This window comes from Columba livia, chromosome 1 (genome assembly GCF_036013475.1).
Source record: "Columba livia isolate bColLiv1 breed racing homer chromosome 1, bColLiv1.pat.W.v2, whole genome shotgun sequence".
In the NCBI taxonomy this organism is placed as follows: domain Eukaryota; kingdom Metazoa; phylum Chordata; class Aves; order Columbiformes; family Columbidae; genus Columba; species Columba livia.
This window is the reverse complement of record NC_088602.1, coordinates 121,980,729-121,998,957: the sequence shown is the minus strand read 5'-3', so window position 1 is coordinate 121,998,957 and position 18,229 is coordinate 121,980,729. Positions and strand designations below refer to the sequence as shown.

The 18,229-nt window shown below is 42.7% G+C and overlaps 1 protein-coding gene across 4 annotated transcripts in view; it reads right to left on the bottom strand.

Moving 5' to 3' along the window:
• Positions 1–13,280, bottom strand: part of NECTIN3 (nectin cell adhesion molecule 3) — a 68,123-nt gene extending 54,843 nt beyond the window's left edge. For 2 of the 4 annotated variants that reach the window (XR_010475249.1, XM_065076099.1), the window contains exon 1: positions 12,836–13,278. Coding sequence is in view for 3 of the 4 variants with exons in the window: in XM_065076099.1 (XP_064932171.1) it covers positions 12,836–13,052 (217 nt within the window). In the remaining variant the exon portion in view is untranslated. Of the gene's footprint in view, positions 1–12,835 lie in introns of all 4 variants that reach the window. The other 2 variants (XM_065076108.1, XM_065076090.1) reach the window with 1 other exon arrangement.
• Positions 13,281–18,229: the final 4,949 nt, after the last annotated feature.

Here is an 18,229-nt window from a genome sequence, read left to right as displayed (position 1 = left end):
CAGACTTAGTCTCTCCATAACATCCTGGATCCAATGGCCCCAAAAGGGGGTGGGGGGGCAGAATCTAAGGACACCAAATCAATCAGGAGACAGGTGTCTCCAAACCTCACAAGAAAGTCCCTCTAAAAACTATCACACTCCTTTTCTTTCTAACAACACTACGTCTTCCACACAAAACAAGACACTATTAAGATGCACAGAACTAGGCACAAACATGAAGAAACGACTAAGCAATATTTATGTCCTCTGATAACTAAAAGTGCTAAGACTACAATTTTAGGTACTCCCCTAGCAGTACAAATAGGAACTAGTAGCCAATAAGTTAAAAAGCTTTCTTAAATAGAAATAATTTTTTAAAAACATTTTCACAACATCTCCCTGTTGATACCTTTTTGAAAGACAGTAAAGGTACCACTGTGCTGATATGCGTTGCAGATACTGCTGAATGCATGACCTATAGAATTAGCAAACCAAAATGTGACCCTGCATGTTACCAAAAGCAATAGCTGACTGAGGTTATCTTCATAAGCAAGTCTTTCTGCCATTCGGTCGATTAGGTTATTACATAAAGGTCCAGAAATTAAAAATAATTTTTTTTTTCCTCAGTTTCATTTAAAGTAGCAAGTATTTCAGTGCCTGGCAAAGCTATAAACCTACACTGCAACTAAGGTAATCTTACAGCAGAGAACTTCAAGCCAATAATATTGTATTGAAGTATTAATAGCTGGCTGATCTGTAACTGCAAGTCTTGGTAATTGCAAATTAATACCTGATCCTTCAGGCACTTCCCAGTATTGACATAAGCAAACTGCAAAAGTTTGCCAGAATCTACATATTAACTGTTAGACTGCATGGCACACTTGTTGGAATGACAGTCAACTCAGTTGGCTATGAGAAGCAATAAAGATCTAAATCAAGAATTGGCGTATTTCCATGCCTATATTTATAAGCATGTAAGTACTACATCAGTACTTAACAGTTTTGTGTACTTTCTGTTCTTCCTGTACTACACTGCACTTCTCAGAGACCATTTCTCCATGTACTACTAACAATAGCTTAAGTTTGCCTTTGTCTATGGACTCTAAACAACCACCAATTTCTGGATTTCACAATTTGGTTAACTTTATGTTCAAACAGAAGGTCTAATAAAAAGTGATCATGCTTAAGTTTTCTAGAACTAAGCCATATTTTACCTACTCAAAAGTAGAGGTAGGAGGAAGAAAGACGACTTGAACTGTTCAGTCAATAACGACAGAGTACACAGATTGCTCTCCTTTGTCTTAGGCAAGTTCGTTCATTCAGTATAAACACAAGATAGTTTAGCCAATCAACAAAAAAAAAACCCCAAACTACTTTTAACACAGAGTACCAGCAATGCTGGCTGGTATTGACAAGCTGAAATGATGGCCATTTAAAGCTGTGTCATATAGAGAAGGAGTGTCTAGGAAATTCTTATTAAACTTAAGAAAGAAGTTTGAAGCACAAATAACATCTCCTGAGGGTAACAAAAACGAAACAAACAACCAACGAACCACAACACACTACACAGGACATTTCAGCCATTTTGGGAGAACAAAAGCAATGGAAAAAACTTGTACATTAACATGTTTAATTGTCTTTAATGGGATATTACTTTTACAGAGAAGGATTAAAGCAAAAAAAAAAATAAAAAAGAAGCCAAGCAGAAATGGACATTGCCCCAGCTTTAAATGGAGAAAGGAACATGGCACATTCAGACAAACTGCCTGCGGCATTTAGTGTTTTCAGTGTGCACAGTCCTTACAGGAAGTTTGAGGATAAAAAAAAATTCTCTACAAGTAAAAATTCTGAATTTCTTAAAATAAGCACCCAGATAACAGAATATTTTCTTCTTTTTTTTCCTCATAGTTTTTTGTGTGTGTGTGTGGTTTTTTTGTTTGGGTTTGTGTTTTTTTTTTTTGTTTTGTTTTTTTTTTTTTTTTTTTTTTTTTTTTTTTTCCAGGCAGGGTGTGTGAAATTTATTTCAAGGAAGGACCTAAACTTCTGTTAAGCATACAGCAACAGTTGTATTCAGCATTCCCTGCCCCCACAATTGTACCTCCTGCACTGAAATTAGAAAACCACTAAAAACTGGTCAGGAACACTGACACATGATGTCCTAGATGAAGGAAGAAGACTATCAATCCCTAGGAAAGTCCCTATTCCCTTAAGTAATTCACTGCTCTAGTGTTGTCTTCCTACGTATCACCTACTCTAGAAAGAACAGAGGTCTTTAGGAGGAGAGGGGAGGTTGTACTTTGCACTACATAAAGTTGCAAAGTTTCCTAAATTCAGGAAGACAGCTAAACACTGGCTTCACATTTTCAATTATTTGTAAAGTTCTAATGTTATCTGGAGATTCTAAAAATTTCATGCCCAAATCTCAGCTGCCCATGACACGATCTAATGTGTTACCAGCTACATTACAAAGTCATGTGGATGTCTGCTGCCCCCTGCATTGCTGACACTGCTGCCTTTTTTTTTTTTTTTAGCTCTTAAGGCCATGCTCAACTTAGACCATCAACCCTTACCTTCCTCATGTTGCCTGAACGTCTGATACTGCAGCTAGCCGGCAAGTGAATGTTACACACAGCTCATTGTGAAAAGCTTTCCAATTACATTAGTGTTGGCCTTTGTAAATTCTTATTTTCATCGCAGATATTTCCTAGGTATCATTTTTCCCACTGAGGAAAAAAACCATCAACCCTTAAAACTGTCACTGTACTCTAATATCCCATTTTAAAAAAACCCAACATGATATTGTAGGCAGTCAGGACAAATTATTATACTTAGGATCTTGGAAAATATTTTGGCAAACTTTACACTAGAAAAATTTTATGGCCAAAGTATCTTGATTTCACAACAGAATCCAAAAGATCTTGAAATCACTGAACAGCAGCTGTAGTCTTGTTTTCTTTGCACAGGAAACAACTGTAATACCAGGAAGTCCTTTTTTAACATAGACAGGTACAGACTATTGGAATTTATTCACTGATGTTGAATTGATGGTACCAGAATGACCATCTAATAACAGAAGCATCTGTTATTAAGTGCAAAATTATTGTAATTTGTGGGAGCTACCATCATATAGCAATACAACATCTAGGTCAGGGTTGTCAAACTCATTTTCACTGGAAGCACATCAGCCTCACAGTTGCCTTCAAAGGGCCAAATGTAATTTTTGGACTGTATAAACGTAACTATGCAACCGAGAGAGGCGGATGTGGCCCCGGGTGAAAATAAGTTTGACTACCAGCTATTCCAGCAAGTTAACCCTTTTTGTCCAGGAACTGCATTAGGACAGTAAGCCTTGGTAGCCAATAGCCAAGCATGTTAATGCTGTATAACAGCTGTTCTATTTACTGCCAAACTACATTTTCAGTTTTTGTCACACTGCCACTCAGCTCTGTGCTATAAGGGACTGGTTTTATCAGCTACTTATTGAAGTAACAGAAGACATGGAATCACATCTTTAAGAGATTCTCTAGAAGTTATTACACTAGGAGTTAACAATGGGATCTAATTTTAAAGTAAGCTTTAGCAGTCTGCTTCCTTCAGAGAAAAATCTTGTTTCAGACTTTTAAAATTTTAATCTTAATAGAAAAAGACTTCCAACCACTTCTTTTCTTCCAGGGATCACAGCTATAGTATACTAGCTCCTGTCTACCCATGCACAAAATGAGGTTCATTTAGACTGAAAGGGACTTCTGGAGGTTGTCCGATCTGATCCCCAACTGAAAACAGAGCCAACTTTGAAGTCAGATCAGGTTGCTGAGGGTCATACCATAGCCAGGTTCTGAATATTTTCAAGGACAGAGATTCTACCACCTATTTCAGTGCTTCATTCTCCATGTAGGAAAACATACTGCCAAGACATTGTTAGAATTTCTCTTGTAGCTTGCGTCTGTTGCCTCTTACCCTTTCCCTGTGCATATCTAAGGAGAACCTGTCTTCATTTTCTCACCTCCTATTAAACAGTCATAGCCAGCAATTAGGATCCCCCATTTTAGACTTTTCCCAAAGCTGAACAAATTAACTTCTTAGCCCCTGACTCCCTATCTTACTGGCCTTCCGCAGACACCTCAGTATCTGCCTTGTACTCGGGAGCACAAAACTGGGCACAGTACTCCAGATGTAGTCTCACAGGCTCCAAATAGAAGAGAATAATTGCTTCCTTCAACTGTCTGACCATTGCCAGTATGCTCCTTTTACACTACAAAGGCACATACTAAACCCACAAGGGCCCCTATGTTCCCTCCTGTAAAGCTGCTTTTCACCAGTTAGGACCACAACTGCACTGCTGCATGGGGTCACTCTGTCCCAGAAAGACTTGGCATCTGCTTTTGTTTTTTCATGAGGTTTGTGCCAGTTACTTCTCCAGCCTGCAGATGTCCCACTCAATTAGCCCTAGTCTCCAGCATATCAATTGCCCCTCACAATCTGGTAGCATCCACAAACTTGCTGGAAGTGGAAGAAGGGACAGAATGCAGACATACCGGCCCTGGACCGATCCTTAAAGGCATGCCACCAGGAACAAGTGTCCAGGTGGACTTCATACAGCTGCTCAGAAACTTCAGAGTCCAGTAGTACACAGAAGTTTCCACCTACTTAATAATCCACTAATCTAAACCATATCTCACCAATTTGGCTACAAGGACATTTTAGGAAACCTTGCTAAAAGACTCTCAAGGTTCATAGCACTCTTCTTCTGTCCACAGTCTTGTCCTATGTACTTACAGCATTCAATTCAGGACCTCTTTTCAGAGCAGTCTCAAATTGTGTAGACAACTCCTTTTCTTCACTTCAGTTTTCACCTTATTTGCAGCCACATCAATTTATCACACGTAAGTCACGCCCTCTTGAATCCTGTCAAACACAACTGTAGAGTAGCTCTCTCAAACTATACCACCAAGGGAGCTTTCACTGACAGTTCCCTAGAATCCCATAGTCCTCAGCAAGGCAGAACACTCCCAGCAGAATTTTTAAAAGACCTTACATGAAGCTTACACAAAAGTATTCATCAAAAACAGATTTATATTCTGATTTGTCAGCAGGTAACATCAGTTATTAAATGTTCACGTAAAAAGCCTTACTATTTTACAGCCATTAAACTTAACAGTTGTCTCATACACATAGAATCACAGAATGGTTTAGGTTGAAAGGGACCTTGAAGATTGTCTAGTTCCAATCCCGTGCCATATAAGCTACATGCAAAAGCTTGAACTATGGCAGCACAAACTGCTGAAACACAACTACACAGAACTCTGCATACTTCTTCCTATACAGGATATTCCAGATAAATGCATATATTGCACTTGCCAGTTACCAGAGGAAGACGACTTTGTTCTACCTCAGTCACCAATAACACACTGAAACTTTCAACAAGATGCATTTAAACTTCCAAAGTAGTGATTAATGGTGCGGTCACAACCATCACATTCTCATGGTTGATTTCTTTAGATCTACAGTGCCTCTTTAAATGTTAAAGTACCTTAAAGAAGTCATAACATTCTGTTTCAAGAAAGTTTACCTTTTGAAGTCAAGAGTGCATCGAAGTGTTTAAAGCACAGAAGCAGCATCACTGGAGAAGGGCCAATCAGTGAGTTTTATAATGCAAATACTATCAATCTTTATAAATACATTCAAAAATGCAATTAAGCTTAACAGCTCTTCATTTTTGGTTCTCTGACCTCTAGTAATCATCTTCAGCAGAGTTGACCAAATACATTTTTATTGTGGCAAGGGCAAACAGGTGATGTAGGAGAAATTAAAGAAGGAATTTTGGGAAAACATACTGCAAGTTAATACAAGTCAAAAGTTTCGTCCCCTCAAACCTCTGTTATTATGAACAATTTCCTTGCATTTGATGTAATTTAACTTATGCTTGACTAAAATGGCCATTGTTCTACCAGATTATGTACACTGAAAAAAAGGCAAGTAAAGCTAGTTATGCAACTTGAACATAATCTCAACTTTTTCACATTCTGTCTCCAGCATCTCTTCATCCAATAGGCTGCTCTTAAGTGCACTTGTCCGAGCAATAATTAGTTTTCAGCTTAACCATATGTAGCATGGGTGGTATTGCAGGTAAAAAAGAAGCAACAGAAGTAGGCAAAGAACGCTCACACGAAACAGGATTAAGAAAAAGTCAAATGCTAATTTGTAATCTTCTAACTCAAAGGCTAGTGAAAATAACAGATGCAAAAGTAACTAATACAGTAATCAAGTTATCTTAGTTTATTTCTTCCCCTGATCTGCAGGCACATCAACTATGGAGACCTGTTTGAATAACCTTTATTCATCTCTCAGTGAGTATGTTTTTTTTGGCAGGAGATTGCCATTTCAATTATTTCAAATTCTGCATGTGCCACTGCATTACAGTGATAGCACTAGCACCTTCTAAGTATTTATAACAACAGTCACTTAAGGAAAACATTCTCTTGTGTTCAAACTAATCCCAAGAAGATATTCTACTAAAGGCAAGTTGAAAAACTGTCATGTTATAGCAGCTTTGACTAATAGGAGAAAATAATGATCCCTATAGACATATAAAGGTATCTTAAATGACAGATAATGAAAATCTGATATAGGAGGGGGGACAGAGAGGGGAAATCGGCAAGAGCCATCTACTGCTGCAGGTAATCGTAGTATACCAGATCAACTCAAGACAAGACACACTTGACTAGCATTCAAGTTGACAATACGAACTCATGCTTTTTTAAAGTATTATAACATTAAAACTGTTTTTACTTCTGCACACTAATTGAAAAAACAACTTAAAAGAAGCAAAAATACTGAACAGAAGAAGGCAGTAGTGATAAAATAAGATAGTCTGGAAGCTCACTACTTTCCACTACCTGAACAGTGACTTTCTTGACAACATGCTGATGTTAAACTTTACCTACTAATTTCCCCACACTTTGGAAAACACAGGTAAAAGGACAGAGATTAAGTTTCAAGACTTTGAAAGGTTTTTATTATTGCTGCTGATTTTATTCTATTGTTAACTCATGGACAGAAAAAACAATTTGAGTTCACATTTGAAAGAGTACCAAGTCTAAAAGTTAATTACCTTAAAAGAATTAAGATAAAAATAATGCTTGCAGTATTCATCTAGTGGGTAACTAAAACCAGTTTGGTTGGTTGGTGTTTTTACTACGTTGTTCTGTGCCTTGAAGCTCTTCCCCATGAGCCTGTATACTAAGTTGTGCAGTAAGCAACCACCAGTCTAGCTTTTCTAGAACCACAGCAAGTATTGGCTGTGAGCCCCCTCAAGAGTTGCATTCAAACATAACTAGACCTCATTTTAACCCACTACTTTACAACTTCACTGTCTTTTCACATTCAGGGGAGTAAGACAAGTTCTCATATAACAGCTTTTTCATCTCTCCTCATTTTATGGATGGAAAAACAAAACTAATTTTCCCTGACATCATCTTTACTGCACATTTTGCCATTTAATTGCTTCTCATCTATTTCCTTGTATTTTATCCACATTCAGTCATTCCCATCTTTTCTTCCTTGGTCATTCTTGGGATTTCTTCCCATACTTCCATGACACACTTTTCTATGCGATCCATCTGCTTTCTAACCAGGAATTGCGAACACTGTTAATGACCTCTTTACCTCTAACAAAAAAGCTTGATTAACCTATCTCATGCCTACTCCAATCATTCATCATCTTCTCCATCCTCTCAATATAAATATATGACTGCATTTCAAATAGCTATGACACGTGAGGCACTGAATGTAACCATCCTACAAACAGGTACTTTTCAAAAATCTTGGTTTAAACAGCCTAATCCTAAAAACCAACCAAACACCACACACAAAACTGCACGTACAAACATAAAACATTTCAGGATAGAACATACCTTTAAAGATCATAAAACAAACAACAAACACCAACAACACATGGCATAACAAATATTAATTAATTGCACCTATAGCTATTCATCACTAAGAAAATCTGGCCATTCAGTTAGTATTCAGTTGTCAGGTCCCTAAGAAAATACCTCACAGGAATGCCTGCACCAGTGTCTGTATACCAGTCAATATAGCAGTCATCAGGATAAAAAAAAAGTTCAAATAATCCTGATTCAATACAACATATTCATTTGAAGTTGGAAACAAGAAGCCCAAGTACAAACACAAACAGTGCGAGAGCAAATAAATCTGTCACCACACAGCTCACCTTGAAGAGGCAACGTACCAGGACTCCAGAGCAAGCAGACAACACAAGCCATCTCAGCACTCTCACTTCTTTGCAGACTTACCTAATCAATCTGCAGCCACACAGAGATAAAGAGCTCTGGACAAAGTTGCATTCAACCACAGGACTGCAGGTCAATCTGCCTCCACAGGAACAACTGGTGCAACACAGGTGGGAAAGTAACACTCTTCAAGTTTATTGCTTTTCAACAGACAACTGAATCAACACTAAGAAAGGGACATTTACTAACAGCACTGCAAGTAGCTGGCACTTTGCAAAATTACCTTCTACTAGTTTGTATCCCAGGATTTGTATTTCTCTTACCCAACTTCCATTGCCTACTTACTTTCTAAAAACTGAGATTTAGACTGTTAATTCTAGAGCTTCTAACTCAATTTTTCTTTGAGCTCCACAAATGCTACTTATTAGCCCCACACACTGCTTACTGAAGCAACACATAGCAAATTTCTTTTCCCGTTTCACAGCAGATGCATTTACATCTGTGCTTTTGCATACCTTAAAAGCTCTAACACCAGCACCTGAAGGGTTATCAGCTGGCACAGCTGCTCTTTAAAGGCACATATTTTGCTGCTCTTTCTACAGAGCAGTCGTTCATTTCTCAATATCCTCCTGGGAGCAATACTACATAAAGGTGATAGGAGAGAGAACAACCTAGATTTGACCATGATTCCAAACAAGATACTCAACTCCGTAATGTTAAAAGAAATATAAATCCTGCTAGAGCCTCATTTTGTTCAATATCAAGCAATCTTCATATTCCATGACATAAAATTAAGGAGGCAAGAGAGAAACACATTGTTTAAATCAATAAGCTCTTAAACCTTTATGTAGCACGAGTGGCTAAACAACCATCACAATTCTTCTATAATACTCAAAACATTCAGATCTTAACTCAAATAACATTACACTTCCATATAGATGGGAGTCCTTGCACAGTAGAAGCCAAAAATGTTAGTTGGCATCCTCACTTTTCATTCATCCTAAAAATTATAATTACTGTAACCTGCTTTCACCCTGTCCATACAAGTTTTATAACTATCTCTTTCAGAGCAATGCCAGCTTGCACTATTTCCATGTAGTGCTACAGATAAATTGAAACTATCTTGTATAATTTAAACAGCAGTCAAGGATTATAAACCTATACTATATATATTCTTAAAACATTAGCATCTACATTTTGTTGTTTTCTCTTTATTTTTCACAGTTTAACAGTGATCTTGAACACGACCAGACACAGCACAATGAAGAAGAGCTAAGAGAAGTTCCAAACCAGCACACCACATATTGAGTTATCCTGAAGTACAGGCTTGCTGGACTTCTGGGTGCTTGCGTTGGTTGGTTTGTTTTGTTTTGAGTTTTTTTGGTACTGTTTTGTGGGTTTGTTTTTGTTTATTTGCAACCTCATTTTTGTTTATATGGTACTCTGTATACTTGTGTTATCCAAACCTTTATTATCCAACCCATCTAGTTCCACCAGAGTCTGGAGTTGCTGTTATTTCAGATTCCACATGCATTTGTTCTTTTTCTTCCCCCCCCCCCCCCTTTTTTTTTGTGTTAGAGTGTTGGAGGTTTTTTGGAAATATTTGTCTGAGGAATTACAGATCAAATAACTCATCATTTCCAGCTGCCAGTCAAAATGACTGCATAAAAACTGATCTGATTTTACAGTGAAGTTATTCTACATTTTTTTTTGTAGTGCTGTTTTCAATTCTTCCTTCTGCTAGATTTATCAGAAATGACCAACCAGTCGGAAGAATGGTCACCAACAATAGTCAGAAATTTTGAGATCCATCAACATCTAATCATGCTCGAAATATATTTATGAGCACTCTTAACAACCACCATAATTTTTCCCCTCACACTCATGAGTGACAGAGATAATTAAAACAATTGTAGGAAATTTCAGGGGTGAATAGTGTACTGTAAAAACTAAGATATTGACAAAAAAAAATCATCTTCCCCTGCTCTTTATCTCACAGTATGAAAGTCATCAGTAGTTTTTTTAAGTTCCCCCTTCTATCCATAGATTATACTTGAAAATTTTGTGCTTGAAAAAGAACATTATTTCAATACAACATTCCCACTTTTGGCAAATGTTCTGAAGTGCTATCAGTGAAGTTCACATATGCCAAAAGGAATCTAGGAAGACTGACATCTGAACTACACTCACCAAGTCTAAAATAGTACGCCAGCTCATGACACAGCACATCCATGCTCTTAACTTCATTGTTACTATTATCTTCATACTTACATGTAAAAATAGCTTGGCAGGGTTAGGCCAAGTCTTCAACTTCACATTTTTAATCAGAAAAGAGTAGGGAGACGAAAAACATTGCTAGTGCAATAAGTTTGCCAACACTATGAAAACCAAGACTTCAAGCCTTAAGGTTTTGAAATGCGGCACCTTCTTAATACTGAAGAAGTCAATTTACCACAAAAAAAGACCAATGCTGTCTAATAAGTGTGTGTTTGTCATCAACTAAGAACTCCAAAGTTTCATGTGTGAGAAATTAAACTGTTGGATGTATTTTAAAGAGGAAGAAAAACACTTTTAAAAACAGTCAGCCAAGCAGATCTAGAGAACATAAAATAAGGCAACAGATCTTGTTTCAGTTTTTCAACAGAAACTTTGTTTAATAGCTGATGATCTATTAAAAAAATAAGAAAGATGGCAATTTAGAGACTTGATCCTGTAGTCTCTATGCAACACAGAAAAATTTCTGCACAAGCAACTCAACTTTTAGACCACTTCACAAACATATTTCATCTTCTCTAAAGAAGCACCCTCGTAATCTCTGGCTAACAAGAGAATCACCTAGTCTCGCAGAACTCTTATGCTGTAACAAGTACTGCAGTCGTTATTCAGCTTGATTAGGACCACATCTGTCCTCTCAATTAAATTTATGTGAACACATTAGCTCTCAGCAAATTAAAACAGTAACAGATTCACCATCAGAACAAATAATAACTGTGAACTACTCTTCCTTCTCCAAAATACACCCTTCTGTCTTTCCTATAGTTGCTTTTTTTGGGGACAGATATACACAATTTCACAGGGTGCTCTTAGAAGAAATGCCTGTCTTTAAGCTTAAATTAGTAATAATCATCTTTTCTGAAAGCTACATCATTGCCAGAGGGGGGAGACTATTACATGCAAGAGCACAATCTTACAGCAGCAGTGCCTCAACTCCCTCCCTGAAAAAGCACTTCTCAGATACTATACAATGGCTTTATGATGGCATAGCTTGCAAGTTCCTCAGTATTTTTATCACACGAACCTCCAGAGACTACCTCCTCTAACGTGTTCCTCTTTCCTTCAAGGGAAAGGACACGGTGTAGCCTATAATAAAACACCCTTGCCAACTACTCATTACTGCACTGGGAATACAACAGCAGGATGATGGTTTTCGATGTGCTCTTGCCCAAGTCCACTTTTTTTTTTTCTCCCCCTCATCTTTCACTGCCGTGAAGATGACACTATACACGCTACACTGCATGCAGTAAAGAAGAACAAAAATATCCTGCTCTGATTTCGTTTCCAACTGCTACGTTGCTTTCTTGTTTTCCACAGAAAAAAGCAGGGGGGGTGGGGGCAGCATTTTCCTACGAGCGGTCACATCAAACCACACGGGGGGCGCACACCGCAGTGCCCCAGCAGCAGCTGCCCGAGATGAGGGTAATGCAGAATACACACATACATTTTCACAACAAGAAACAAGCGATCTAAAACCATAAGCAAACAGTAACTAGTACCGATTTCACCCTAATTAAGAGCAAACAACGAAAGAAGCCAGCAACACCAGAAGCAAAGAGCGAATTTTTCCTCCGCCGAAGTACACCCGGAAAAGATGAAGACCCACCGCTCTGTCCTTCCCACAGGCTGGAGGGAAGAGCAGCCGTAAAACTCCGCGAACAAGAGAAATTCTGCCGTTCAGGACGGGAATTACGGCGGAAAAACTGCCGCCCGCCAGGGCGGGGGAGAGAGGGGGGATGTACCAGCCCCACCACCGGATCAGCAGCGGACAAACTTGCCCCGGCGCCCCGCCCCGGGCTGCGGCCGCCCCAGCCAGCCGACCGCCGAAAAAACTTCGCGGAGAGGCGCTAGGCGGGGCGGCTCCCGTCCCGGGGACCTGCATTCGTAACGGTCCCCGCCGCGGCAAGTGAAGCTAACGGGCCGGCCAGCACAACGGCCCTGCGGGCACCCGCTTCGACCGGCCGCGGCCTCGAAGCGAGTGCGAATCCCGGCGGCGGCTCTAGCAGCGGGGGGGGGCGGTTCTCGGGGAGAAGGCGGAGGAAAGAGCCCGAGGGTCTCCCGGGGTCTGTGGAGGCTCCGGCTCCGAGCCCTCCTCGCCTCCCTCTTCCATAGTCGCTCTCGGGGGAAGCTCCCGTGAACCCGGCCACGTCCCCCCGGCCATGCCCATGCGAAAGGCGGCCGGCAGGCAACCGCCGCCCTGCCGGGCGCGCACACAAAGTTTCCCCCAACTCGGCCGAATCCCCCGGCGCTGCCGGGGCTCGGGTTTCTCTCCTCCCTCCACCCGCCCCCTCGCCCTGCCCCGGCCGCCAACAGGAAAAAGTTTCACTTACTGCAGCAGAAACGAGAGAAAACCAGCCCCAGCAGCCCCAGCCCTGGCCCGAGAGACACCGCCGAGCGGAGCCGCCGCTGCCGCCGCCGCCGCTGCTGCCACCACCACCGGGGGGAAGCACGGCCGCCGGCCGCTGGAAAAAGTTCTCGGCAGGCGGGAGGAGGCGGCGAAGGGGAGAAACCAGCAGCAGCCTCCGCAGCGGCTTCGGCCTCTGCCATGCTCCGGGCTCAGCTCCCAGTCGCCGCCGCTACGACACCCGCCCGCTCACTCTCTTCCCAACCAGCCGCCGCCTCCCCGCAACGGGTGCGTGTGTCACTGAGCAAGCAGGCGCTGCGCGCCGCTCCCCGCCCTCCTCAGAGCGGGCCACACCACCCCGCCGCGGGGAGGGGGGGGCGGGGATGAAGGTGTGTGCCGCGCGCGTCTATCTCGACCCCTATCCCCCCACTTTTCCACCCGCCTGGGGACAAGTCGCCTCGACCCCGCCTTTCCCGGCCCGCTCTGTGGACTCGCAGACGTGCCCGCGCACCGGGGGGTTCCCCTTGGTAACGCAGGCGGCGCGGGCAGCTGTTGGGAGGGGGGTACCAGAGTATCCTCCCCCGGGGGGCTGTTGGTACGTCCCGCCCCGCCCCCTCGGCCGCCCCGCCCGCCACCGCCCCGAGCGTGGTCGGGGGCACCGCGCGCCCCGGTTGACTCACCGCCCGGCCTCAGCTCCCGCCCTCTCTCGCCCGCCTCTCCCGCCGCCCCCGGCAGCCACCCGGTCTCCTCCGCCCCTCCCGGCCCGTTTCGCCCCTGCGGAGAAGGGAAGCTCCGACACGAGTCCACCCAGCCGCTGTCCGGCACACGCGGGCCCGGCTGAGGCAGCGGGAAGCCAGCGAGAGAGGGGAGCTATGCGGCCGAGGGATCCCGCGCTGCCGGGCCGAGCGGCGGCTGCTCCGCGGCCTGGGGACCGGTCAGCAGCGCATGTCCCGGGCGGGGTCCCCCGGAGGACGGCGGGGGACTGGTCGCAGCCAGCTCCGCCGGGCGTGGTGACGGACGTTCCCGTTCGCCCGGCCGCCGGGGGTCCGGTCAGGGCGGTTCTGGGCTCCCTTGGAGAAGGCGGCCGGCGCAGCTCTCTCCTCTGTACGACCGACCGTTCCTCCTCCACGGAGGCGCCTGCCCGCTGCGGGATCGGGGCGCCGCGGATCCCGGGTGGGGCAGCGGGCGCTCGGCTTTATCCCCGTGGGTTTGCCAACACTAAACTTTCCCGCCGCCGTCCCCTCGCCCGTTACTCTGCCGTTGGCAACCCCCTCGTGAGAGGCACGTAATACGCTACCTGGTCACCCCCCGGGGTGCCGGGCAGGGGCACCCGTGCCCACAGCACCTCCCTGCACGGCTGGCGTCGGCACCTCGGCAGCTCAGAGGGAGCATCGAGTGCACGGGTGCGAAAAGATGCGGACCCCATCCTGAACCCATAAGAGACGGCTGTACCCGAAGTCAAGACTGTGGCAGAACGAGGTGGGGGGGCTGAAGGCATCAGGGAGCAGTGTGAGCCCTCCGGAGAAATCGCCAAATATGGCCCTGTGCAGCCCTCGCAGAGGGGTCTGGGGGGGGCCGGGGGCAGCAGGGAGGGTTTCTGTCATGCTAGCGCCTGCAGGGATTCTTGGCTGTGGCACAGCACATACCTTTGCTCTGGGTAAGGCTGTCATGGATGAGGGCAGAGCTGCTCCGGAGGGAGCCATGGTGCCCCAGCCACAGGCAGAGACCAGTGCTGTAAGTGAGGTGACAGGGCAAAGCGCCCACTCTGGAGGTGAGTAGGGGATTCGTGCCTTTGCCCATGGTCCCAGGAGTCCAGCTAAGGGCTGTCTTGGAAATAAAGCAGACTGTAATCAGGTCACAAAATTAAAGGCAACTCTTCTAGGAAATACAGTTTCTTAGCTGGATCTTGGCACTGATCTGAACGTTGGTGACGGGGGCATAATGCCAATGGATGTATCCCCAAATCAGATTTTCGACAGCAAAATACAGAAGCCCGAAAGAATTGGGTTGAGAATCTTGCTTCATTACAATCTAGGTGTGCTTTTTCATTTCAAATGCACTATCCTTGCAAAACTTCAAGGAAAACATTGGATAGCTGCATATGCCATACCTACTGCTGAGACATCTACTGGTAGCAGGTTCCATATAAGCCCTACATTTTCCCCAGTACAGTGTAATATGTGATAATTAATGGTGGACATGAACAGCAGTTTCTTTCAAAGCTATGCATGGTTAGGTTTATCAGATGCTCACAATAGTATGTTCATCCAGTCTTCAGCTACACTGAATGTTTGCCAATTAACTGGCCTCATTAATTTGTAACTGCGAAACAAAACAGAATTCAGGCAAAGAGATACTAGAGGCAAACTGCTAGCTGTGATGAATGTTAGACATTCATCAACATTTTGCTATGCAAACCAATGTAATGGAGAGGACTTTCAAGTTTTGTGAAATCAATGTAAATCCGTAAATCTAATCTTCAGCCAGTGCAAAACTGTTCTCATGCCAATTTGCTCTGGGATTAGGACTCAGGGTTGCTCAGGTGGTACACAGGGTCTTGTCTGAAAGTGCGTAAACAGATTTGTGTGACAGTTTGTTTAAAGAGAAAAAAAGAGGTTTTCCCACTCTGCTGATACTTTTGAAGCTTGGCCCTTTGTTGTTAGACTCTTTGCTGTTTTGATTCTGTGGAAACCAGTATATTTCACCATGCCAACAATCCTAGGTAAATGTAATACTGAATTAATCATTAGAGTCCAATTTTTATTTATGCTAAGAGCCTTTTTACATGGGAAAATTGATAAGCGTAATTGTAGCAGAATAATTTATACTGGTATGGCTTTGCTGATGTTACATTCCAGGTAGATGTTGTAATTGGGTGTAATTATTGCATTTCCCTGTATAGATGAGTCCTGTATAGATAAATCCCCTTTTATGGTTAATAGTCAAAGCAAATTACATCTCATAATTACATTTACACCAAGTTTAAAGCACTCTTAGGATGCACAAGAAATATAATGGGGCCATAGTGTAATTGAAAGTGCAACCCTTAAAATCCTATTTGTAACAACTATAATCAAATTGTCATCTGCTATAATATTTTCATTTCTTCTCATTCCAAAACAACAAAAGGCATTAAGTCTGTTTAAAATAAAATATTTTGAAGGTCTAGCACCAAAATGTGTGCATCGATTCATGCAGGCTAAGGAAGCAAATGCAGTTTGTCACATTTAAACAGAACTGTGCCCAGTCTGTAGGTAACATCTTCCAGTGCCAGATTCAGCACTGTTGTAATCAGGCATCCTGGGGAATTTGTGATACAAAAGGAAATTTGACTTCATGATATCAAGGCTAAATTTGGCTCCCCAATGCTTAGAACACTCCTGAAGGCATGATGCTCCAAACAATTAGTCTTGCATAATATTGTATAAATGCATATAGGACACACTGGCTCAGTTCTTGTCAATCCTTTGCTATTTTTTTCCATAAAAATATGGTTTTCCACAGTTGGCAGCAGTCCTGTTCAAAAGCATTTTTGAGCTGTGGAAAGACAAAAGACTGTACTTCATTTCCAGTCCATATTTCCCTCTCTTTCTGGCCATTGTCCACCTACCTGCCCTTCCCCCCGTCATGAAAAAGAAAGCCCTTACCCTTAATTTAGACTGGGGTGTTTGGCAAGCATTTATTTCTCCCCTCTTAACCCTTTTCATCATTTGAAAACAAAGTCCTGAAGCAGTGTGAAATTAACTTATATGCATAACATTTGAAGTGACGGCGCAAATTCCTGCTGGAATGAAGGGCTATTCACTTCAGTGGGAATCGGCAAATAGATTTGTGGCAGAACAATGTGCTTTTCTGAAAACTCTCGCTTCCATTCGAATGGATGGGACGGGGCCTCCCTGGCAATGCTTGCGCACCACCACCCGTTATGACCCTTTAAAATAAAACCACACCGAAACAACCCCAAACAGAACTTGCCTTTTTTTTTTCATGTGCTTCCAGCTGGATGAGATATTTGGCTTGTTATTACACAGAGTTTCTGCGATTCATTAACAGGTGGTTGTGTTTCTTCATCAATCCTTCAGCCAAAGTCAGAACAGTTGTGTCTGTGGTTATGCCTCAACAAAACAACCGCCAGAGTTGCTATTTTCTGTGCTGTGCGAAGAAAGGTGCCTGTCCAATTCTTTTTATAGAAGTCCACGCAAAAGCATCCCTGTAGGCCGTGCAGCATGCGAGACTGACAGTGGTTCCAGCAGGCCTGGGGACTCTGGGCTGCATATTTATGTGCCTGTGTCTCCTGACCCAGTGGTGGCCTCAGTGCTCTGGTTGTCCTTGAATGGGTTTGGGAAGGGCTCAGGCAACAGCCCAAAATGCACAGAGTTTGGCTTATTGTGGGTAAATTTTGTTTGCAGTAGTGCTGGATACACTTAGAAATTTTGGGGGGAAGGATGCTCTATAACTGTGACTTTTATTAAGAATTTACTAAGATTAAGAATATGTTGTAAAGTTGGATTAGTCATCTCATAGAAAAATCTATCATAATATTTTGATTGAAATCATAAGCAAGCTTAGCCAAGAATAACATACATGCAGTCACATGGTATATGATATTTTTAAAACCCATTTGCCCAGTACTTTGCTTATTAAAGATGACATACTTAAATCTTGTTTCAGTCAAAGACTATCCCTTTAAGGAGAAGTCTGAGTGACTGACTCCCTCTTCATTGCAAAGTACAATTGGAAAACGGATTCTCTTGTACTCAGAGTGGCCCTGCTCTCACACATTTGTGCAAGAACTTTAATGTATCTCAGAAAAGTCCCAAAGCTTGTGCTTTTTTCACGAAGGAGTAATGCAGTTATTGCCAATAATCGCCCTAAACACATTTCATACCCATGGTTACAAGTCCATATCATCCAGTCTATTACACAATGCACCCATGATTCCTGTTGTCTCAGCCAAGAGGTTTAAGACTCACAGCCAGCTGAGTAAATTCCTCATATGCGTTTCTGACAGACAAAAAATAATAGATGAGGAAATGGCATGGTTTCCAATTAGGTCTCTCTGCTTGCCACTTACCTTATTGAAAAGAAGGACAAAAAATGTAAGGATTCCTCTCGGAAGAATATCTGCAAGTTGGACAATGCTTCCTCTGTTTTCTTTCTGCTCTGCTTCCCTTTACTGTATTGCTCTCCTTCCATAAGCCCATTTTCTTGCCTTTCTCTCTTCTGTAACTATTAATGTATACTTATATTGAATTGTGATATATTATACCAATAAATACAAAACACCCTTGATTCATATGTGTCTGTATGGACAAATGCACAGTTTGTTTGTTTTGTTCTAAAACTACCACATTTCTTTCTAGACACAAGCATCAGTATA